Source organism: Chlamydotis macqueenii, chromosome 5 (genome assembly GCF_036417535.1).
Source record: "Chlamydotis macqueenii isolate bChlMac1 chromosome 5, bChlMac1.mat, whole genome shotgun sequence".
NCBI lineage: Eukaryota > Metazoa > Chordata > Aves > Otidiformes > Otididae > Chlamydotis > Chlamydotis macqueenii.
This window is the reverse complement of record NC_141560.1, coordinates 8,339,525-8,364,771: the sequence shown is the minus strand read 5'-3', so window position 1 is coordinate 8,364,771 and position 25,247 is coordinate 8,339,525. Positions and strand designations below refer to the sequence as shown.

Below are 25,247 nucleotides of genomic sequence, written 5' to 3'. Positions count from 1 at the left end.
ATTCCTTTTGCTTCCCTGGCTGCTGGAGAGAGAAATTTACTCCAGGACCATTCAACTCATCTCACACTTCCACTTGGCTGGGATAGCTGGCACGTTCAGCTGTGCCCAATCTTTGCCATCTCCAGCACTTAAAAGTAGCATAGATCCTTAAAATCCCCCTGGTAAGCCACTGTCTTGGACAAATGCCTACACGCACTCCAACACCATCCAGCGGTCCTAGGTTGGTTGACACATCCCTCAGCAGGATTCACGCACCATCTCACCCAACCCTGAGGGGATCTTCAGAGCCTGCCTACTGGACCACGCCTCAGTCAAAGGTTTGTTTGCACAAACATACTTCTCTGCCAAGCTTGCTCTGCTGTCTGCAAGCAGGGGGGTACAACTGAGCTAGTGAGGGCAATACACCAAACCACAGCACTTAAATCCATCACAGACAGTTTGCAGTAGACCCAGCATTCACCCCGTCAGTCCAAGTCATCCTCACGGATTTTGCCCACTGTCTGTGCCCTGCCTAGCCCTTAGGAAGTCTGCTGTACTTAACTGAGCAAACTCTCTCCTGGGTGGAGAGAGGAAGGGAGAAGTGGAGGTAAGTCAACACAATACTAAAGTTACAGCAAACAAATAAAAATTTTCCATGAAACGCATCTTGGCAGGAATATGCCTTGACAAGTAAACAGTTAGAAGGCCTTGCTAAAGAAAAGAAACAGGTGATTTTAAACCAGGACCAACCGGAATCAGCGTTTTAGCTCGTGTACTCTAACTGCTGCTATTTCCCACCTGCTGTTCTGCCAGTCTCTTCTGGATTTCTTGGTCATCACAGATGTCATAAACAACAGGCTTGGAAAGCTCAGACTCAATCCGGGCCAACCAGGTGCGAAGGTTACTCATGTTTTTGTCCAACAGTTGTATAAAAGCAAATGTCTCCTTCAGTTTCTTCACCCTAAGCAAACCAGGAAGAACATTTTGTTACAAGGATCTGCAGTCAGTGGAAATGATGTTAGCAGAAGGTGATGACAGGCACGGCTTTACGAAGCACTCAGCGTCGCACCAAGCTGTTGCCTGTAAATCAGAGCCATGTTTTAGTCAAAACCTACCTAGACTGGCTTAGCAAGCCTCTGCTCTACAGCTGCAAGAAGGTCTTGGGTGAATTCTTTAATGAAACTGTACGAGCAGAGTGAATTTTTGTAGCCTCGTTCATCTGCTAGTGAGCTCTTCAGTCAGTTCTGGGCCATTTGTCTAAGTAAGAGTTTGTACTGTAACATGCTGCAGCTAAACTAAAATGGGTATCTGTGGTCTGGTTTTCCTGCTGTGAATTATGTACTGTGTCTTCTTCAGCAACCAACAGGCCCACCCAAATCAGCAAGGCACTGCTCGGCCAACGGAGGCAGAATTTGCCCAAATCACAGGTCCATCACCCTGGGCAAATGGATGCTGACAGGAGAGGAGAAGGCCTGAACAACGACCACTGTAGAACTTACAGCACCATGACATTACAAGCTCTTCTAAACAGCACACCGGGATGTGCAGAGATGGGCCAGACTCTCTTAGTGGAGGAAAATGAAAAGAACAATCCTGACGAGGGAGAATATCCAACGGTCAGAGTTGTGCAGCAGACAAGCAAATGAACCACCGAGACCATTTACTTTTCTTACAGCTCTCTGTGGCACACCTCTCAAGCTGCAGACAAACTTTTCTCTATTTCCGGCCTTTACAGCATATTCCCATGTCAAAACTCCTTATCTGTCCCTCAAATTATCCAAGTAGCGTGTTTGTACATTTTGGCAAATTTGGCCTCATGTGGACGAATATCTGTTAAACCACCTCACTGCTTTCAAATCTTTCCTTGAAATTCTCATTTATTACAATTCCCAACAAAAATTACTAAAAAGCCCAACACTGGGGTGACGCTTATCTCTTCTGACTTCAGACTGACATTGGAGCTTGCCATCTAAGCCTTGGTAGCTAGTGGAGGGGGGGGGAATAATCTAGATCACGTTTTCCATCAGACCTGTCTTCAACATCCAGACCAGAACACAAGATGAGATGAACTGTACCAAACCCCACATGCTTCTCTCCATGAACTGCAATGGAGCTACCTGCAGCCCTATAAACATCAACACTGTAGACACCAAAGTCAGCTGATATCGTTCCATCCCTGTCCCAGGGAGAACCCACTTCGTAGCCAGCATTGCTCCCTGGTGCTGTCCTCCTGGCTGCTTGCACCCCTCTGATGTCTAGTTCTGTCCCTGTGCCCTTGGATGGATTTTTGGACCTTGCACATGACTTTCAAAATGCAAATTTCCAAATTAGACCCTAAGTTACTGCCTGGTCTAGCAACTACCTAGATAAGCCTCATTATCTAAGTCAAGTGCAGTACAAAAAGTTCAAAGTAGGCATTGTGAAAAGGCCAAAATTTTTCCCATTCATTAGCCACCATGACTGGGAACTGTCACCAGCTGAACAAAACTGGCGGCTGGGACTGGAAGGGCAGCTTGTACAAGCAGATCACTGCCTGTCCCAAAACGCAGGGACTGCTGAGCCGTCTGAGATGAACCCTAACATACCTGGCATCACCAGTGTCACGCAAGCTCGGACCAGGCAGGGTGAGGGGCACGTAATCTCACCTAGTGCAGGCAGAGACAGATTACACCAAGGCAGAAGTGCCCTGACAGGGTACCTGGACGCTGGCTTCACGCAAAGGACCTGCCCCTCCTTGCAAGAAAAACGAGGAGTTTCCTGGCCCACCATCCTGCCTGCTGCCAAACTATCCTAGCAAGTTTCAGAGGACGGGGTCCAAACTGCCTGTAACCAAGTACCTTTTGCAGTTGCCTGTTGCAGCATAGGATACAATGCCAGAAGAGATGCAGGACAGCTAATCCACAATGAGTATGCCTCTCTGTAAGCAACAACTGATCTTATTAGCAACCTTAAGGTAATCAAAGAGGATACACACGTCAGCTAGACTCTTGGTTTAAGGTAAAGCACTTATGGAGGAGATGTGGGAATGATCCTGATGGATTTGTTCAGTCCTATTCGTTACTGTGAAGGTACGGAGTAAGGCCAGCCAATGTGGGGTCTCATATGGATTAGCAGCATGGGAAGCACCTTCCCCTGCCTCTTGTCCCAAAAGGACTAGGCAGTATTTCAGTTGTTTCACAAGGAAGGCAAGAAGAGCACAGGCCTACACTAGGACTCCTGGCAGGTATTTAGCAACTCTGCACTCCAAAACGTAAAATTAGTCTTGTCTGGCTGATGCGACCCTGCAAGCCAGCCTGAATGATTTGGCCCTGGGCCATGGTCCAACTTGTTCCCACCTTGCACCCACAAAGCCACCAATACTGATGTAAAGGGCACAGCAGGGATAATGGATTATAGGTAAATATCTCTGTGACTGACAGCACAGTCAATAAATTCAAAAAGCAATAGGAAGGCAGCTGTGTCCAGATGTTCACACTGGCTGATCTGCTCTCGTTGCAGTCGGCAGACACAGAGTCCAAGGTAAAGGGCAGGGTTCTACACCGAAGCAACAGGTGAAATGACGAAAAACTTGAGCATCGCCCTTGAGCATCCTTAGCTTACACAGAAGTCACAGGGAATTGCCATTTCTCTGGCTACAGCTCAAAGAAAAACTTAAAACAGACCAATTACATCCATAAAAGCCTTACATTTGCAACAGCCATTCTCAGATGCGTTTCCGCACACTGCAAGTATTCCTGCAAATTATCTGCTCTTTGCATGGCAGAAACCTCATGAACTCTTTTGAGAGGCATTCTGAGGGGACTATTTGTCCAGAAAGACAGGCCTCCTGGGAGCTGGGTGGGGGTGCACACTGCAAGCCACCAAGCCTGGGGACAAAAGGCCCCCCCATCCAGCTGACCAATCACCCAACACACAGTGAATCAATAGCAATAAAAGTGCAGCAGAGGAAACAAACTCCTCCCAGTTACCCAGAAGGTGGAAGAGGCTGCCACCACTGTTGATTGAATTCTTCCTCTGTGTAATTCTGAAGTTATTTGGTCAAACAGGCAAAAGTCACTGTCCACTGAATAAAGGCCCACCTGTCCGTAGCTCACTTCCCAACGAGAACTCACCTGCCACCATCCAACACAGCCCCAGAAGAAAAAAAAAATAGTAGTAAATAAATAATAATTTTACAATCACAACAAATATCACCACTAATCTAAAAAACCTCAACAAAATCAAACATCTCTTGTATGTTGCAATGGCACCAGCTTAAAAGATACCCTGATTCAAAACAGTGCTTGGACACACGTATAAGATGCCCGGGATAAGCCAAACAAAGCCAGTTTCTAAATGTCTTAATCTTTACACCAAAACAGAAGCGGCAGAAAAAGAACAAAACCAGGAGATTATAACTAAAAGCTGGCTGCAAAACTGAACAGAAGGACTAACTGACCTGACTGGAGACTGGATTTGGGTCTTAATACCCTCAACAAAGTTGCCAGCATTGGGTTACAAACAGCACTCAGCTGTTTCAGGCTGAACCACTGCACAGATCCACAAAGACACAGAATATTTTGTAGTAACTGCTCAGGAATCGTCCAGCAGTAGAAGGCACTTCCAGGTTGACTGAAATGTCTTCACCCGAACAAAGAATTGCAAAATGCCTGGCAACTGCTTTGCATTAGCTGTCAAAATGCTGCAGGAGAAGCCACAGGGAAGCTCAAATAAGGTAAAGTCACATTCACGTTTTAGGGACCGAAGGAATGAAACACATCCTGATGTATATTCCAAACTCTCCTTCTCAAGCACAAATGTCATCAGAAAAAGATACCACGGACATTTCTTTTTCAGAGAAGTGGAGCAGAATTTGCCCTGCCAGCTGACAGCATTGTTTACAACCCGGTAAGCAAATGAGATGCACAACCCAGGAAATCTTTGTTCCGAGAGCTGCATCTGAGGGACAAAAGATGCGATCTGGAGAGCTGATGTCAAAGGCAAATTTTAGGCCTTTGGATAAAACGCAAGGATGTTTCTCTGTACAGCACCCGGCCCTGGTACGAGGCCAGGAAGCCCCGTGTCCGTGGGCTGCGTTAGCACGGTGAGCGAAGAGCGGGTGTGCCGGAGAGGGAGGCTTTTCTCGCGTCACCCTGCAGGCGAGTCCAAAAGGTTCTTGTCGCAGGTCTCCACCGTCTTCGGTGTAAAACCCCCCAACCACAGCTGATTTTAAGCGAGAGGCCCCTCAGCACTACTCCTGCCACGGCTCCCACCCATCCACTTGTCCAAGGCGAACTGCAGGGAGCCACTGGCCGTCAGCGCTGCGGTGCCCTTCCCCCCCGCCGCGCCAGCGCTGCTCGAACAAAACCCACCGCGACCAAACCCGCAGCCGCTTACCAACACGGAACTGACGGTTCGCACGAAAAAACCATTCCTCAGCTTGTAAATCCCAAGCTGCAAGGGGAACTGTCTGTGTGACCACGGCAGGCATGGAAGAGGAAACCCCTCCTCCACAGATGCCCTATTTATTCACCGCTTTAGCATCCTGCGTGGGGGGGAGGCTCGCCCCTTCTCCCCGACCCCGAGCTAGGCAGACACTGTAGCTCTCCCCAGTTTTAACCCCTACGTTTTGCGTTGCTATTTTACCTGGCAAATGGCCGCATCCCTCCTCAGCACAAAACCACAAGAGCTTTATTCTGACACAAGAGAATTAGCACGCGAAGAAGCGCACGCTGAGCGGCTGCCCGCGGCTGGCGACAAAAAGGTTGCAGGCTGGGGGCTTCGGCACCGAAAAAGGTAGATGCGGTGCTCATTTCTTGCGCCAAAGAGGGGTTGGAGCATCACACTCAGATGATTTGCAGCAGAGTCAGTTTGAAGAGAATCCAAAAACCGGAGAACATGTACATCCACGCACAGGCACCGCGCACACAGATGTATTGTTAACTTCCCCTGCGTTCTTCTTTCTCGCCTTTACCATTATATCCCAGCTGTTTAAGTACGAATTAAAGCTCCCACACACTAACCTGTCCTCTCTTTAACCTTCCAGTACAGGCGGAAGGCCTCCCGTGCAAGTAGCCTGTTACCTCGCAGGACAAAATAACCCCTAATCTTCATTTACGCTATCACTCGTTTGTGGAAAAACACGCTGTCGTGATTTCTGTGTGTTACGAATGCCAGAGATCACAGGGAGGGAAAAAAAGGCGGAAGTTGGAGAACCTTGGATTAAAAGTCACTCCCCACCCAGACAGTATCAGGAAAAAAAAATAAAGAAGTTACGATAATCCCATCAAAAATGCAAGGCATGATTTTTAAATCAAAGGTTTTTCGGTATTCAGGTAATCTTCTGCAGACCTGCATTGGCTTGCCAATCGCTCACAGTCAATGTATGGCAGGATAAAAAGTGCCTGGAAGACACCGCACACCGAGAGGGCTTCAGATATTTGCACAGGTAAGTGACACCCAGTCACTTTGACAGTTGAACCTCACTATGGTCCGGGGAGGTTCAAAAAGGCATTCGAAATTCTAGGTCGGAGACAGAAAACAAATAACCCTCCCAGCTTGACAGGGAGACACCAGGAATGGTGACAGCATGCAGAAGACAAGGACTCCCCTTGCACCATTAGCTCCCCCTGCTCCCGGCACACCTCAGCACACATTGCATAACCAAAACCTGCCCAACCACCCTGCCTGATACGATAATGAATTCTGTCACAGCTTTTACACTAGAGAGGAGCGTAATCCCTAAAGGACAGGGAGCATGGAGAACACAGAGAGAACGCAGGCACTTTGTGAGTGAGATTTCAACTCTCCAGAGTTTTTTTTTTGTGCCAAAATAATTACAAGAATGAGATTTTGCAGCGTTACTGCCACAGGTCATCATAATTCTACTGAACACGACTGTATCGTTTACCCAGGGGCCGCACTGTGGCACACTGCGCTTCCTGGCCACGCAATACCGATCTGCAGCAATTTAAAAAGACCTTTGAACTTGGAGAGCACGCACAGACTGCGGCCTGCCCAGCCGCAGCTGCGACAGGGTAGGACAGCACACCAAGACGTGGTGCCTGATGCTCTGCCCTGCCAAAGGGCGATGTGGTGGAAAATAAACAGAGAGGCCAGCTGAGAGGCTGTATGGACTCACTTGCTCCCCACACCTACCGAGCCGGGACCCACTGCTGCCGCAGCGGCTATGGGGCAGCCCAGCCACAGTGAGGGTGCGGGGAGAAAGGGGAAGCACAGAGCAGTGGCTCGCTGGAGCTCCCCAACAAACCTCTGTGGAGCCCCTGCACAGCACAAGGTGGTGTCACTGGAAAGCTTCAACTCCTTCACATTTTGCTGCAACCTGAGCAGTTTCAGGCTATTTGGGAATTTCTGCCGGGGTACGCAACAAACCAGCTGAAAATACCCTGAATCTCCCAAGTTCAATGTGGGAAGGAAGGGGCTGACTTTGGTTGGGGCAGTTCAAGATTCCTGCAGGGAAAAGAACTAGTTACCAGGGATTCACATTTAAAATGAGAGAGGGCACATTTGGCCTTGCTAGCTTCCCTGTACTTTCATGCTCATATTAAAGATCACAATCATTTGATCCTGCTGGTCCATTCCTGATACACAAAAAACGTGCCTTTCTTCACAAGACTGAAAACAACACAGGCCAGACCCACCAAGTAAGAAAACACATCACAGTGTGCCCACAGCCAGACCAGCTGAGAAATGGCATCCCCCTTCCACGGCTCAGTGGCAGTGGGAAGAGCTGCAGGATGCCCACAGGTACAGAAATGCCACGCTTCTTACTGTAGAGACCGATCTGCAGACCCAGCACCGCCAGAGGCGGCTCCTGATGACGCTGGTGGCTTTAATGAAGGCTCCGGCACCATCCAAACGCTTTGCACAACCCCAGGCAGCACAGACACCCTTTGGCAACACATGGGTGCTCCTCCAGCCTGCCGGCAGACACGATGCAAACAGCAGCGCTGAAGGCACATACTACCCCGCCGTGCTGGGAAGCAAAGCACGGAGTTAGTATCAGCGGGGAACGGGCCAGGGAAGGACACTGAGGGACATGGCTGTGCACAACACGGGTCCTTGGCAACTCTCACCAGCTAATGCATGGCTGGGGAGGGCTGCTCCAGAGCATGCTGGGGATGCAAATCCCACTCCATGAGTTTTGGGCTGTCTACCACCTATGTGCAGCCTGTGCACTCCCTCTCCTACTGTTTCAGGCCTTCATTTGGGTGTATGTGCAAGCATGCAGCCGTTTCTTCTGGCAGAGTGCCGCCATGATGCTGGTGACCAGAGAAAAAAGCAAGAGACTTCTGTGTCCACTTTTACAGCCAGCACAATGCTCCCTTTCTGCCTGTTAGTATGTCTGTATTATTGCCCCTCTATCAACAGAGACTTCAGCACGAGAACCAACCCTGGTAAGAGCGTCTTCTGAGCCAAACAGAAATTCATTTGTTCTTCTTTACAGGCACACTAACGTCTAGGTGGTTACTTTATTCATGAGAATTAACATTTTGAGACTTTTCTGAGTTTGTACCTAGCCACTTGCTGGCCACAACACATGGGGCAAAGCTTTTGTCACCACACAAGCCGAGCACAGGCACATCATGAAGTGTTGAAGTCCTGCAAGTGCAGCCATATGGCAAAGCTGAGCTTGTCACCAGGAACTAAGAGAATCCCTTCAAAGACTAAATGGAGAGCTCACCTAATTTGCCCATCTGTCCCAGGAAGTTCATTGGTTTAAAAAGGTGAAATAAGCCATCGGGAGGAATGCTCTGTACTGATGCATTGGCTCCAGACTGGTTTGCTTTCATGTTGATACCACACAGACATACACTGCCCTACAGAAAAGGCAAATGTTACTCAACTTGCAGGGTCAGCTATGGAGACATTAGAAACCACAGAACTGACACTGCCAATCAATCTTGATGGGGCTCCCTTGTGGATACGGGTTATTTTACACTCTTTAACCACCGTAAAGCACTGCTCTACTAGAAAGATTCAGCACCCAGGATGGAGGACTGGCTTCGAACACACAGCTCTTCAACATGTATTTTCTCCTACTCAGTGCATAGCTCTGTAGTTTACTTAGTGCCCAAATCTTGCCCTGCCATGAAGACAGCATGAGTTTTGGCCCTTGCCCCTGAGACGGACAGCCACTGGGGGCCAGGGAAGCGGTGCAGTGGGCTGTGGTGCAAGTGCAAATAAAGGCAGCAGCTGGTTAACAGAAAGTGCTGAAGACGTAATACTTGTCAAAAAAAAGTTTCAAGTGGTCACAGATTCAGCACCCAAAAACTCAGAAAACTTTCATTTCCACTTACTTGCCACCACTGCTGATCTGAAAAGCCAGGAGCAAAACCACCTCCTCATTTCACATAGGTGCTGTGAAAATAAGTTCCTACAAATAGCTTTTTCAGGAGCAAGACAAGATAGCCTCCTCACCACCGTCAAAATTCATCATTTCCCTCCTTCCACTCTCCTACCTCCACTGCCAAACCCTCTAAAGCCCTCTGGCAGTTCTGCCCTGAAGCATTTCCTCCATCCCTTTGATCTTCCCCAGGAAATGAAGCGGTGCCCAATAAAAAGGGCTTAGACTGGGTAGGCTGTTACAGCAGGAGTTGTGCAACGCTGCAGTCTCTCTTCTGCCGGTCAGCAGTGGGTGCACAGCCCCTGTACCACGTCCTATAGTCTCCAGCATCCCTGGTGCCAACCCATCCTATCCATTCAATGAAATTGGTGATGGCAGATGTTTGAGATTGTGCAAGGATGGCTGGATTGCACTGGCTTCATGCAACAGGACCAACATTAATTTTGCCAGCACTCTCTTCCCATGTGCTCTTCCAACACAGCTTAAATACAATTCTTTATTGTTAAGCTTTTGCAAAAGCAAAATGAAAATGAAAGAGACAGTCTACCAGCATGGGGGATCACAACCCACGCTCAAGGTCATGTCGCCTCTAGCCCAAGGCTCCTTGCTCTCCTCCGCTCCTCCACGAAGAAGCCCAATTTGTGGCTTATCTGTGATCGTTAGAACTGCTGCCTCCTCCCCATCGCCTGAGCTTAAGAGAAGCTACCCAAAAGCACAGGAGGAGCCTCCTCTTGCATGCCTCAAAGCATACCTGTGAGCCAGGTGGAAATTTCAGTCAACTGAACTCTAATTTAATTCCTTCAGAATTCAAATCTCAGTGGCAAAGCACTGCTAGAGAAGTCATCTTGAAACAGAAAGTTGAGAGGCTGTCAACAGGGCAAAATAAACTCTTAGGACCATACTCAGATTCTGCTGTGTCTAGCCTGAGGGTTATTTATGACTGAGCAGCCAAGAACAGCTCAGCTGCGAGCCAAGCCCAAGCAAGGTGCATGAGGTGAGGGAGAAGATGTGCTACTCCCATGCTGCAGAACACTGCAATACGCTGAACCTCTGCAGTATTAAGTCCAAAAGGACCAGCAGAGCCAGGTCCAAAAGGACCTGGGCTGCCTGATAACCTGGGACCACTGAGGGAGCTGCTTAAAAATCACATTTTGTCAGGTCCTTCCGGTTCATTACCCTGGTCCTGAGCACAAAGTTGGTGGAAATCACAAGTAGAAGCTGGCATGTTCCAGACCTTGTGGGATTAAGAACACAGGAACACTCACGAAGCATCACACCAACTCCCCAGTAGCTGCAATATCCACTTAGAGATCCCATACTGAGCGCTATGTTCATGCTCCGGGCAAATCTGCATTAGCGTACCTCAAAGCACCAGCCCATACTCGTCTGAAGGCAAAGATTTAAGACATCCCAGGCAGACAAACAAGTGCTCTGTTGCCATAGACTACTTGAACAAGACTGCCAGATCTCTCTCTTAATATCCCATCAGTTGTTTAGCATATTTTCCTAAAGATTACTAGAAATGTGTCATGTTTATCTCAGTTTTAAAACAGTGCATTTTGATCTGCATTTTAAAATTACTACAATCCAAAACCAACACACAGCAGAACACAAACGATCGCAAAAGTGCTTTAAAAGTGACATGTTACCATCAGATGAGAACAGGAAAAGTGCTGTTATAAAAGCGAAGCTTTCTTTCCTACACCAGATCAAACACTAAGACACCTTGAGACCACCATTGCAAGACTACCTGCCAAGGGTTAGATCTCAAGAAGGCAGCTTCTGCTTGATCATTCACGGCTCATGTGCCACCATCAATTCAGATCTCATTCCTGATTAAGATTCACTTAGCACTACATTGTCACAGCACAACCACTCGCCTTATCTTCCCAAATGTCAGCTGAGCAAGAGAGCTTCTGGGGGCCCAGAGAGGAGGTTTACAGGCAAAACAAAACCTTGGGAGAGAAGTTTAGACCAGTACTTACTTGGTGTTAGCCTCGTTATTTCTGGATTACTAATAAACTCGAGCAGGCAGTGAGACCAGCCCAGCATCTTCCCCTCAAGCTGTGGTAGAAACTCAGAGATAGCAGTGAAATAAGATCGTCTCAGTAAGGCTAACACTAAAATGATCATGATGTTCTTAACTCTGTCAAGTGTAATAGAAGTGTTTAAACCTTTAAGAAGAGGTCATTGCCTAGATCATGCAGCTTTTTGTTTTAATTTTAACTGATAGTAGTTTCTGTTGCACCATCATGCAGAAGACCCTGAAATTAAAATATAAACTCATGGTGTTGCAATAGCATTAAAAATGTAAAATTCAGATTAATAACCAAGTTAACTGCTGCTATAGATACCCTTTCTGTAGCCCGATCCTTAAGGGTTTGAAGCCAGAATAACGTTAGTTAAAGACGCACAATTTAAACAGTGTGCCTTTGCCTGACCTGTCTAAAAGCAAGAAGCATAAAATGATAAAATGCTTGCTCCTTCAGCAACCCCTGAAGAACTACTTGGGTCTTCCAAACTACTGAAGAAACCAGGGGAAAGGTAATTCCAGCAGGGGTTACCACCACCACCGACTTACGGACCCTCCACCTAAATCGTACCACTGACGAAGAAGCAGGCGGAGAAACAGGACTGAACATACTTGCTAATTTACATGCTAGGCAAAGAGGTTCTGATCAATCATTTAATAAAATAACAATGCATATGTATTAGAAAGTGGACTATGTTAATGTTTCTGTGTATAAACTAAAGACAATTTAGAGCTTTAAGGTGTGCTGTCTTGGGACAGACGCCCATACCTGGGCAAACACGCAATCAAGGACAACACCTCCCCTCTGTGTGTGGATCGGCTCTTTGCACAGCGGGTGATGGACCCAGATCTGGGACAACAACGCTATGGTCTTCCAGTTGCTTTTAGGAAACAGACTGAGTAAAGAAACTAATATTAAATAAAATTTCACACACTTTCCAAAGTAAAAAAGGAGTATTATGCTCACATAAATCTGACTGTCTACAGAGACACGCCAGGAGTCTAGTCACAAATTTTGTCCATTCGGACATAGGGTGGAAGAGTCTTGTCTTAAAACAGAAGGCTCTCCTGAAGAGCCCAAACAAACTCCTACTATACTGCCTTAAAATTAAGCTGCAATTCAACATATGCAACAGAAAAATCACTTTGACTCTTTCTTTTACATAGCTCACATTATTAAAATTACATTTTGTATGAATTCTTACACTCTGTCCTCTACCACGAAATACAGACAGACATTTGGTGGCATAATACAGAAACAAGCCAAAATGAAAAAGCATTAACTTCAGTTTACTTTGACTCTCAATTATAAATTTTCACTGAAAAATCCTGTCACTCTGTTTCTCATGGTCAAGGACACCAGCCTCTGACTTTTATCTCCTATAAAACATTGAAAATCATTTTCTTACCGTGCTCCAATGACATCTAAAAGATGCTGCCAGCGATCATTGATTTTGTTGAGTTTATCGTCTATTTCTGCAGCTCGGGTCTTGTTGCTACCCTTGATTAGCTGATCGCCCATTTGCTTCAAGTGAAGCTTATTTTCACTGAATAGGTTTATCTCTTCCATGCAATCCTGATAAATATACACAAACATTGCTTAGTTCCCCGGCAAAACAACACAACCAAAACAAAGCTATCTGCTTCTTTTCCCACGTGTGTGATGTGAAGTCAGCTTGTGATGGCTGAGGTTTCTACATGAGCATGTAAAACTCTTTCGCTTAAAACAAAACCAAACCAAACCCTCAATGGAAAAGCACTCTCACAACAAAGCCACTATGAAAAAAACAAGCAGCTTAAAGACTTGCAAGTGCCAGGAGTAAGTACTCCTAAAAATAGCAGTTTAATGTTCTAATTCTTTCTCTGCTTTCCCGACTTAACGTAATTTTTCAATCAAGCTACCTCAAAAGAACCCAAATTCAAGTTTAGGATGGCTTTATTTTGCTGGTATTCTTAGCCAGAGGAGATCTGGGATTAGATATTGAGACCTTTAAGCCATGGGGAAGAACACTGCAGCAAAATAACGGTCCTGATTAAAATCAAGCTAACATGAAAGTATTAAAAAGCATTAACTGCACTGACTACCAAGGAGAAGGGGTAGAATTAGGTTTGATTTTTGGGTAAAGCAACTTCTTCTTCGCCTGGCTGAACACAAAGCCAGGCGAACAAGCATCCGTCCTTGAATCTGTTCTTTGCCCTCTGACTACCAGTTTTGTAACTGCTGACACGGGTGGAGGTGGTGAGAGCAGTGAGAAGCTCCCAGAGCACCCCTGATCTCCAGCAGGGAAAGCCCTGAGCCACTGCAACTCAAACACATCAGACCCCATGACTAAATGCAACCAGGTGGCATTTCTGTTTTGCATTATGCTCCAAGTCTGAACATCAAGAACGTAAGAGCAGAGGCTAGAAAAGCCCATCTGCTCACAAAAGCCTGTATGCGCTGGTTTTATATCACACACTGCTTCCAAGAAGTAAGGAAGAAATAAGGAATGGTGTCTCTATAACGAGCTATCAGACTGCTATTGAAGAAAAGTGGTGTCACTACTTACCTTCTGCAATTTGTCTATCATGTCTTCAATGCTAACATCTGCGGTCTGCAAGACTTTGCTTTCCATTTGTACCAGCCAGGAGCAGAGCTCCTTATTCCTTTCATTGAACACAAGCCAGGCATTGAGCCTGTCCTCGATCTCCTGCTTCCGCAGAGACACCTATGGATAAACACACACATGAGCTGCTGGAAATATCTTTCTCAGGAAGGAAACCAGCAATTATGAGCCTTCTAATTGCTAGTCTGCATTTGATCACATTCCATTTTGCAGGAGCAGTTATCACATATCTCCAGCTTTCCTTTCAAAGCCAGGAGGCAGATTGTTATTACATCTTATTTTGGAAAACAGGGCCAAGAGCTGACTAGCAAACACCAGATTCTCTCCCTCAGAAGAATTAAACTGAGCAACAGCTTTATAAATGATGAGCTTACATAACAATTTAAAGATTACTCAGTGAAAACCTGAAAATGCCAAACACAGAAGGAATAAAAAAATATATAATTACTACATATGGTCTCATATATAACACAAGAGAAATAACACCTAGGTAAGTTCTCATTTTTCTACAACTCTAAGAGAAACTTTGCAACTACTGGCTACAATTATTTTCTCTCTAGGAAAACTTCCCTCTTCTCTTACCATTTGCTCACCTGCTCTTGGAGAACTTCCAAAAAAATCAGCATCAAGAATCTATCCTTTTTATTGAAAACTATGGATTATTTTTTTCCCTCAGAATTACATTTGCCAGGATGGATAAACAAATTGTCTAGACAGAGAAATTAAGGTCTGATGCTGCCTGAATCAGCAAAGCTGGTATCACTGCTCCAACATCTCAGAAAGAAGCAGGGTCACTCTTCCACTGGCTACTAGCGGTTATTTCTAGCCTAGGGGTCTTAAATAAATACTTGTATTCATTTATCTACCTCGATGGATTCCTGTACCAAGATACATGGGACAAAGGAAGTGAAAAATGGTACAAGTTCTACTAAACCAAAACAAGACAAACAACTAACCCCTCACCCTCAGCAATAAAATTTGTGCAAAGACTGAGCAAAACATTTGGCTTGCCTTGGCTGCAAATGGCCACTCTAAATATCACTCCATGGCAGGAAACATTCCCTCTTCACATCTCACATGCACCCCATACAGCATATGACTCCTCAAAATTCCATTACTGATTCTCCTAGACTAATCTCTAACACTATTTTGTACCTCAGAGTGAAGTTTAAGTGTGTAGTGTGGAAGCAAGATCAGCTCCACCTAACACCGGGATCAAAACAGGAGACACCAAATGATCTCCTGCTCTATCGCTTTTGTCCTCTAAATTCTGACTTTTTTTAAGGAGGGGATGGGAAGGTGAAAGTGATTTCTAAATCTTTCATGCTGATCTAAGCAAAGAGAGGAAGTCAAACACACTGCCTTAGGACACAGGGAAACAATCTCCAAAGTTCTCCCTGGGAAGAAGTCTCCTGGAGACCCCAGGGACCTCTGAGAGTCTCTCTAAGAGGGCCACTGCTCTGGGATGCTCCCTTGTACCCTCAGAGATACGAAGGGAAAATCTCTCATCCTTCCTCTACCACTTCTAGCATCTCCCATGTGCAGAGGCAAGTTAACTTGGTCCGTAGAAGAAAAGACTATTCGTATCTGGAAAACCATCATGGAATCCTGAAATGATCCTCACTCCATTTTTGCCTGCTAAGCATGGGGAAGGCAGGATTTTAAAAGCAGGAAGCACTGACTAAGCAATACAGACTGGGAGTAAAACAGTGTTCTGGTTTTGTTTAGTGAGGGGGGGCTATGGTAGCGGCTTCTGTAAGAAGCTGCTAGAAGTTGTTCCCCTTTGTTCAGTGGACTCGGCCGGGCCTAGGGCGGACCCGCTGCCAGCCAAGGCCGAGCCAATTGGTAGCAGAATGTTCCCTGATAACACCTCTGCAATAACGCATTTAAGAAGGGGAAAACAGGAAAAAAAAAAGAGATGTGAAGACGTAGAGCTGGGGCAGAGAGGGGGAGGCACGAGCCTTGTGGGCCTTGCAGGCCTCACCCTCTGGCCTCCCACCAGGCGGCCAACTGGGCCCAACTCGGCCCGGCCTGGCTGCAAGAAGTGGAGAGGAGAGGAGATGTGAAGAGATCCTGAGAGGCGTCTGCCTGCCTGTTGTGAAGAATTTCTTCTGAGAGGAACGGCTGCAGACGCCAAGGTCAGTGAAGAAGGAGAGGGAGGAGTGATGCGGCTCCTGGCCAAGATTCCCCTGCAGCCTGTGGTGACGACCATGGTGAAGCAGGTTGTCCCCCTGCAGCCCATGGAGGCCCACGGAGGAGCAGAGATTCACCTGCAGCCCGTGGAGGACCCCACACTGGGGCAGCCGGATGCCTGAAGGAGGCTGTGGCCCGTGGAGGGCCCGCTGGGGCAGCCATTCCAGAGGGACTGCACCCCGTGGAGGAGATGACCCACGCCGGAGCAGTTTCACAAAGGACTGCAGCCTGTGGGAGGAATGTGAGGAGTTCTTCCCCCAGCGAGGGGATGAACTGTAAATTCAGTAAAGCGTAAAGCAACATGTGATGAACTGACCGTAACCTCCATTCCCTCTGTCCCCCCTACATAACTCACCCCCCCGTGCCGCTTGGGTTGGAGGATGGGGGGAAGGTGGTAGAGATAATGTTAAGCCCAGGAAGAGGGAGGTGTGGGGGGAAGTTATCTTGTTCTCCCTCTCGTTCTCCTGCTTTGCTTTTAGGAATAAATGATTATTTTTTTCCCAAGTCGAGTCTGTTTTGCCTGTAACGGTAACTTTAAGGATTTGTCCCTGTCCCTGTCTCAAACCTGGAGCCTTTTTTCTTACATTCTCTCTCCCTGTTCTCTGGGAGGGTGGGGGGAGTGAGAGAGAGACTGTGTAGTCTGGTCCCGACTGGGGTTATACTACAACAAACAGGAATGAGATTAAAAAATCCCAGACAAGCTTCTAGGAACGAGCCCTTCAAACCAGGCCTCGCTTTGAGCACTTTCTCCTCAGAGCAGCTGCCCGGGATACCAGCTCCAGTTCTGCATCCAGAGCGTGAAGCAGGAGCCATGTGGGCAATCCCAAGGGAGGCCAAAAGAATATCAAGGCCCAGGCATGCAACCCGTACGCTAGCGTTCATCAGGACAGGATACTTGCTGGTATGAACGGCTAAATCTTTGACCTACATGTACCTTGCAAGGGCTGCTAAGTGAACGCTAATCCCTTGAGCGCATCTGCTCACTCAGTGTGTTTGTGTCCCTGCCCAGTCCGGCACAGGCAGCTGGTTGTCCCTATCCCGTGGCTGCGACAGCTGCAGCCGCATCTCGCTCTTAGAAGGCTTTCAGCTTTCTGCATTTAAACTGCAGAGTTGGATTTTTTCCCCACACAATACATCTTGACTCCTCTAATTCGTTAGCCAAAACAAAGGAGTTGTGCTGGCAGCAGAACAGATGCAGTCTGCTTTCCTACCCTTGTGTCCAGCGCTGAGCACCAGCGCGGGCTCTCCGGAGGCTCACTTGGGCTGCGCGAACATTTCAGTGCGTCCCTCCACTGCAGCACTGAACGGATTCCTCCCACTACAGATTTTTCTGTGCCTCACACAGCCACATTAATGTCACCCGTTTCTTCTCTCCAAGACAGGCTGAACTAAACGTTGTTCCCTCAGGAAATTAAAATGGAAATTTTGAATAAAATCTGAACTGAAATTACTACCTGGACAGACTGTAGTGGGGTACATTAGAAAAGACAGCTTAATTTTCCGGGCTGTTCAAAACAGCTCAAACAGCAGTCGTCAGCAGTTCACCAAAACAGGAAAAACAACAAAGTTCTCTCATTTGTAGGCTTAACTACCGATTTCCATTAGGAAAATGGTTCAGGCACTTCGATTTAAAAATAATGGCTTCTGTTTCTTAGGAGGGGGGAAGGTATCTCTGGAACCATTTCCAGAGTTCAGAAAAAGTAATAGAGAAAACACTGGTTGTAGATTAACCGTCCAGTTTAAGGCAAAGATACTAAATTATTTCTTCTCGTCACAATGCGAAAAAAATGAACCCAATAACTATTTAATCACACCAAAGTTTGGGAGATCAACATAGCTGTTCATTACCCTGGCAATATTCACACCAAGCTTGCTTTACCTTTGCCTGAGTAAGGGTTAGACACAAAATACTGACGTGCTTCAATACTTCTTCACAAACTGTGAAATAAAAGCTGTTGACTTGTGAGTGAAGAGAGGCAAGAATGTGGCTTGCTGGCATGCAAAGCCATCCAGAGTAACTTAAGACCCCGAAGTATTTTACTTCTTCCAGTCCAGTTAACAGGGCAAAGTAAACACACATTCACACTGCATAATAACCCAATGAATCAGGTTCATGTGACCTCGCTGGTAAATGCTCCCCAGCAATTTTACATGCAGCACTAAATTACATGTAAGAAAGCAACAAGCCACAAAGAATGCAACTGTTTCACAGTATTTTACTGCTACAGAAAAGACAAGTCAGTTCTTAATGGGTTTAAACCCAGGGAGACAGTATTTAAACACTTTCGGTTCTCTTCAACTCTCCTAGCTTTTAAAATCAGATTGCAGAGACCTCCCCCTCCCTTTCCCCGCTTCATACCCTCAGGCAATCCCTGCGTTTATCCCTCTCTCCCCTCCCCGCCCTCCCTTTGGCAGCCCAGAACAAAGCCACCTATTGCAGCAAACAGCTGCAAGTGAGCTCTGTGCAATTCGGGCACTCATTTGCAAAGGGTTTGCAAAAAAAAAAAAAAAATCTCAGCAGCCTGGGTCCAGGAAACAAAGGGCAAACTTCAGCCCTGGTCAGCTGCACCAGGAGCAGCCCCATCCCCAGGCAGACTGCAAAAGTAAGCCAACCCCAAGGGAAATCCCGTCTGCTAACCCTCTGTTCTGCTTTTTTTTTTTTCCAGGTCCTATGAATATCCCGCTATAAAACCCCAGAGGAGGCGGAAGACTTACTCGCAAGCAGAGCTCTTCCCACTGTCCGTGCAGATGTTCCACCTGCTCCTGGAGCACCATCACGTTCTCGCTGGGGATGCAGTGGGACACCTGCCTCTCCCTGGCCCGCAGCTCCTTCATGTCGTGGGCCCAGGCTGCCAGCGACTGCTCCAGCTCCTGCATGGAAACGCACCCAGACCAAGGCTTGGCACTAAGCTCCTCCGGTTTCCAAACCTGCTCGCTAATCCCCTGCCTGGCCTGTGGGGGAGGAGACGAGGGGAACGTGCAGGCGCTGGTGCTGCGCTCTCCGGCTGGGCTGGACGGGGTCCCCCTGGCTCCGGCTCCGGGCCCGACCGCAGCCCAGCGCGGAGCTGCTGCCGATTCCCGCAGCCTCCGCGGCATCCAAAAGTGCCGAAAGGCTGCCTGACCCCCTGCTGCTCCCCACGCTCCAGGGCAGCCTTTGGGGTTTCACATCCAGGAAGGAACCTGCCCATTTCCTTGGGTTTTGTTTTGGTTTTTTTTGTGTTTTTTGTTTGTTTGGTTGGTTTTTTTGTGGTTTTTTTTTTTTTTTTTTTTTTTGGCCAAATTGCTTTCCACTTGCATTTGGTCCAATTTCAGGTTATTTATTTAAATGCTAAAAAATGAACATTGGTTCCCTTCTCTAATGAATTATTTCACAGGCACTTAGATTTCCCAGAAATATACAGCTTTTAAACTGCTCAGTCACAGAAACACCTCTCTCTCCTGCTTCTTTCCCCTTTCTCTTTCTAACAAGGTTCTGCGTTTTCTTTATCAGTGTTAAGACTGTCACATAAAAAGCAGGGACATCACTGCGTACAGGTGGCAAACTCTACAGTCGAGATACTCGGTCCCATCCAATTTGTCTCATTTTAACGGGAAAGAAAATTGTGTTTGTCTCAGAAGTATCTGGTGCAAGCCCTGTGAACATTTTCACAGGCCTTTTGATCCAGTTACTTACCTAAATAATAATAATAATAAAAATCTGATCAGGTTCAACACTGGAGTAAAAAACAAACAAACAATCAAACAAACCTGAGACTAAATTTTACCTGAGCTCCCAACAAATTACTCCCTACAGATGTGCACACATGTATTTATATATCTTAACAATTCCTGCATTAGTGGAGCTAACGATGGAGTTTCATGGGATTTTGCTAGCTTTGGATAAGGCTCAGGCCTGAGAGAAAACCAGCTTTATTCCACAGAAGAGTGAAATGCAGGGAGAGGTAAGGAGGTCCCTTCTGCCCCATGGTCCTTTTTTATGCTGTGACACCCAAGAGCAGCAACTGCACTGGCACTGTCTGACCCAAACGCCTCTGCAGCTGAATTTCTCTTACTGGAATAAGAGACAGGAGCTGTGTGCTGCCATCTCACAAATAATTCAGGGCTACAGCAAGACTGCTGCTGTGGGAAAGGCAGCCAGCACCCACTAAGAAGATTTCAGACAGCTGATAATGAGTTCAAAGCCTTGGCTCGTTAATAAGCTTATTTGTTCCCACTACACAGACCAACAATTCACTTCATAAAAGGATGATGAAAGACTGACCAGTCCAGACAAAATGTCTCCTATCCCTTGGAAATGCTTTCCTTGCCATTTAATTTTTATGGTGCACTATGGGCTGCAAGGGCTTTTGCCACTCCCTTACTCTTAATTTTCCTTCTCTTTAATTATTCTCAGATCCCACAGATGTGCATGGTGCTGTGCAGACTTACAAGGTCTCTCCTCCAGCTGAGGAGCTCCCTGGCCAAAATGCATTAGGAAAAAAGAAAGGGAGATTCAGCCATTAGGATGGCAGCCAACTGAGCTGAGACCAGGGAGTTTTTCCCTTTTGTTCCAGCAACTGTTTGTTCAGACTGTGGAAAGGGAGCAGAAGCAGGAAAAAAAAATCCAAACACTACTACTCCTCTTGTAATCTTTTTGGTCAGCTGAACTTTGCAGACTGGCAGCAATCAGGATGGTGTAAAGGAGAGAAATTCAGTGTCACTGAAGACCAGGTAAGAGGGAAAATCAATTTTTCAGGGATCAGGTGTTGTGCAAAGACTACATCTATTTCAATACGATATGGCTGTTCAATACCTTAATGTGTTCCTTGGCTTTGTGGAGTTCTTCATGTTCAACTGGAAGTGTATCTTTTACTTTCTCCTTCAGCTCTCGCAGCCTGCTTTCCAATTCCTTCATCTGCTCTTCACAGCAGTCCCAATGCTGCTCAGGGAGACCCAAGGAAGTTATAAACGGTTAAGATACTTTATCATGACACACTGAACCATATGGGTGTGGTACAAAATAGCCTCTTCAACCCACTGAAGTAAATAATCATGTGCTCTGGTTACTTGGATTTTCTGTTTGATACGCAGTACCACCCACAATAATTTGATGCATGGATTTACAGAACTTGAACCCTCTCTTGTATTTAAGGTTTGCCTTACCAGAGCATTTCTGCTCATTTTGTTTGGTCCAACCCAAGAGGCTTTAAGCATTGTTTTTGGGCCTGGGATTGTATCGTTGACAGTATTCGATTTTAAGACATACCTATGTACTGTCTAGCCATGAAAGCAAATTCATTGCTCTAAGGAAATAAATAAGACCTACCCTTCTGTTTAGAGGTGCAACAACAGGAGGAGCAATGAGTCATGCCAACTCCCTCTAAGCTAAATTTTAGCTCAGGCTTCATGGCCCAAAGCAGGAGAGAGCTCCAGGCCATGGGGAGCATGAGAACAATCAGAGCAGGAAAACATCCATTGTAGCAACAAATGGATGCCAGCCCCATTTCCTTTTGCAGAATCAGTGAACTGCAGTTATAACTTCCCACAAGCCCTGATGGCGCATCACAGGCACTTCCCTCGGAGGACCAGCGATCAGCAGCTCAGCATTTGCCTGCCCTGGGGATGGTGGGACAGGGAAGCTCTTGAGACCCAATGCCAGAGAAGCAGGTGCTGCTCCTCCCTGGGGAGGGCATCATCTACCTGCAAGGTGGTGCTGATCTGCATCTTGCTCTTCTCCAGCAGGACCTGGCTGTGCCCCCAACTCTGCTGTAACTGGCTGAGCTCCTCCTGGAGAACAGCGTTGGTCTGGGGATCGGAGACAGTGCGTAACTTCTCCCCAACATCAATGATTAAGGAGTAGGTGGTTTGCCACCTCTGAAGAACGGCTGCTTTACTCTTTAAAAAAGAAAAAAAAAATTAAGTTTCTAAGCTGTTCTTGACAAGCTTTAGAAGCGCACTCCTGGCATTTCACTTGGGAAGAAGACTCACAAAGGCAGTTACAAGGCACTAGTTTGTTCATGTTCACGTTCATGAAAGAGTAATGAATAGATCTTCTATCTGCTCTTGTAATTTCAGAAAAATCAGATTATTTCTGATCTTCTGATCTATAAAACTCTGCAATAGTTTTTCACAGACTGAATCTATAGACTGAAAGTGCAGCGGTTACAAAAAGATGGAAATTCAGTTGTCTGAGTTATTCTGAATAAAAAACCAGTTTTAAGTTCTCTTAGCACCTCTAGCATCAACAACTTAAGACAAATTTTTCAGAGATAACAGCTCTGTTAATTATGACAAACTCCAAATGAAGTAAGCCATGAATAATAATTTGCCTACAACACAAACCGGTCTATAACACAAGCGGATATGATCATTGTTTCTTTCTGTAAAACAACAGCAGGAGGGAAGGGCAATTTGGAGTAAGAGGGAGAAGACCTTCTGGCTTCTCTCACCACGGAAAAGCATGAGCACTAACTGGTAAAAACTACTGAAAATCACCTTTACACAGCAGGTAAAAATAAAGATGAAATAAACAGGGCAAGCGCCAATGGAATACTGGTAATGTGTTAATCCATCAACATTAAGTGTGTGGGAATACAATAAATTTTGGACCAAGCAAATAGCATTCAATAATGGTTTTCTGAAAGGTTTTCGATTGCCTCAAGCAGGAATCAGGTTCACTGCTTGCTTTTACTTTCTTACAAAACAAGGAGGTGCATAATTAAATTTAAAACCAAGATACCCCAAATTAACAAAGGAAAAATATTTTTTTCCCCTGCACATAAAGTGCACAGCTCGCTGCCCTGAAGAACTGCTGCCCAGGTTTATGCATCCTGGAGCGGTGGCTCCAAGGACAGACCCCCTTGCAAGTGCTTTATCCTCTGCTCCTGGACCTCCTGCCCATTCCTGCACACACAGGATCCATGTGGTCTGTCTTGCCACACGTGTGCCTGCTCCCTTCAGGCAAACCGCAAGGCCTGCGTTCAGCAGCCATGTCAGTAAAGTGCGCGCAGACCTAGAGGGTACCTGCTGCCCAGGCTTCCTGCCTAATCTCCCTGGCACCCTGCATTTCCATGTTCATATCAGTTAATATTTTTAAAGCATACAAGGCTACTGAATGACAATGTTGACCAGGAAGTTTCCTAGTATAATGAGCCTTTCACAATGTCACTGTTTCCTCATCTGTGCTCAGCTTTAAGAAAAAGCGTCAGCAACTGCTTTTCCCCAAAAAGCATGTGATTTTAAAGTTTTTTACCTTACTGGCAGAAGTAATTTCAGTCTGAGAAAAAACCCACAGATATTACATTGATGAGACATAAATACAGTACCTTGAAGTCATGAATTAGATTTCTAAGCTCGTAAGGGCTATAGCAATCCTGGCTTTTCACAGTTGCGAAGAAGCTTTTTCTATCAGCAAGAAATCTGCTGAGACTCTGCATGGAACTCCTGAAAAGCTGCCACTGGCTCACGAGTCCATCGATATCTTTCTTCCTCTGCTGAACCAGCCGGGTAACATTCTGCCACTGCTCTTTCAGCAATGTGAGCTTGGAAATAAACTCTGCTCTGAAAATTACAAATGTTGAGTGTTAATATATTTTGACCTCAAGGTTGCATTTTACAATAACTGTGACTGATTTCCATTTGCAATATTGTGTTCCCATTACAATACGCAACTATGCAAAAACCTCTGTGCAGCCCTAAGCTCAGCCCTGCTCTCTATATTTCCTCTTTTAAGCAATCCAAAAAACCTTTTATGTGATACAAGAATGGATAATGCAAGTCATTCTTGCTCTTGTGGTATAACAACACACATGGTGCAGCAATCACAGAAACAATATGCACTTAACACTTCTCTGAAGAATGAGAAGGTCAGTGCAAGTGAGATGAGGTCTCTGATTATGCTGCAAAATTGATCTGTGCTTTTACCAGTCTCTAAGTGGGAGTTCAGCCATCACTGTATCCTACACCAGCGGGACCTAACTGCAAAGTGAAAAGGCTCTGTGTTGTTATTCAACACATTCAGTTGTTTAGGCATTCCTGCAACGTGGTTAGATGATCCAGCAGATCTAGCTGGAGTGGTTAAGACACCCTCCATCTACCAGTTCTGCTCCTCTGCAGGACACCATGGTCCCCAGATTAGCTCTTATACAAACACCTGTGTCTGTGGGGCCAGCTTCTACACAAAACCCAGCAGCTGTCCTTAGTTTAGCCCTACCCTCTCTGGCAGCTTTAAGCCAAGCTGTGGACCTCACACTGAAGTGATTGAGGGGAACACACATTCTGTCCTGCCAGCTCTCTGCAAGCAGCAAGCTCTGGCAGAGAGGGGTAACGTCTGCACAGCAAACATGCCCGCGGCAGTTGAACCTCTGCTCACAAATATTACTTGCTGCTTCTCACTCTATGTTGATTAAGAGAAAAGTATAAGATCCTACTGATAAAAACCAGGTTTAGCTACCTTATCTTTTGGGTTGCGTGGCTGATGACTTAATGCCCTGTCATGCATGCCAGGGGAAACATGGATAGTCTCACTCCTCTGCACTTTAAAAAGTAGAGAGGTCTAGGGAGAGACAGGATCCTTCATATGCAGCATCCTCATTACCCACTGTACGAAGGTACCTTCTTGACCACGGTTGTAGTTTCAACAAGTGCTGGGTAGCAGTAGACAAGGAAGCTTCCTGTCCCGGAGCAATTATTTTTGTTAGCCAGAACATCCACTTACTGTTCAAAATGCAGTCTGGCCAGGGCACCTCTGTTTCTTTCTCACTACACCTCCTCACGCTTTTGCAAGATGTGCCAGGGGGTTATTTAAAGAGTGAACCCAGTGAACCCAGATTTTGGGTTTATGTCCTCATGACAGCAAAGATTCAATACCAACTCCAAGGAAGAGAGCATATTCATTGAATTACCAAGATCTTTGGGAGGAAAGCAAATAGATTACCTTTTCTCTGCTTCTCCGTATTCCAAGGAGAGTAGAACTTTTGCTATGATAGAATTAAATGTCTGCTGATTTATGGAAATCTCAGTTTGCAGCATCTGAAAATATGAGAACAACAGTTTTAACTAGTCACTGAACAGCCTTTTCTATGGAAGTTATTTCTACTCCTCTCGACTGACA

General features: G+C 46.2%; 1 protein-coding gene across 1 annotated transcript in view; it reads right to left on the bottom strand.

The window, feature by feature from the left end:
- LOC104486276 (nesprin-2-like) overlaps positions 1-25,247 on the bottom strand; it is a 67,271-nt gene that overhangs the window by 16,281 nt on the left and 25,743 nt on the right. Inside the window, 8 exon segments of the mRNA XM_086750170.1 lie at positions 778-940; positions 12,767-12,933; positions 13,907-14,065; positions 18,872-19,027; positions 20,949-21,074; positions 21,836-22,030; positions 23,461-23,695; positions 25,071-25,165. Of these exon segments, the coding sequence (XP_086606296.1) occupies positions 778-940; positions 12,767-12,933; positions 13,907-14,065; positions 18,872-19,027; positions 20,949-21,074; positions 21,836-22,030; positions 23,461-23,695; positions 25,071-25,165 (1,296 nt within the window).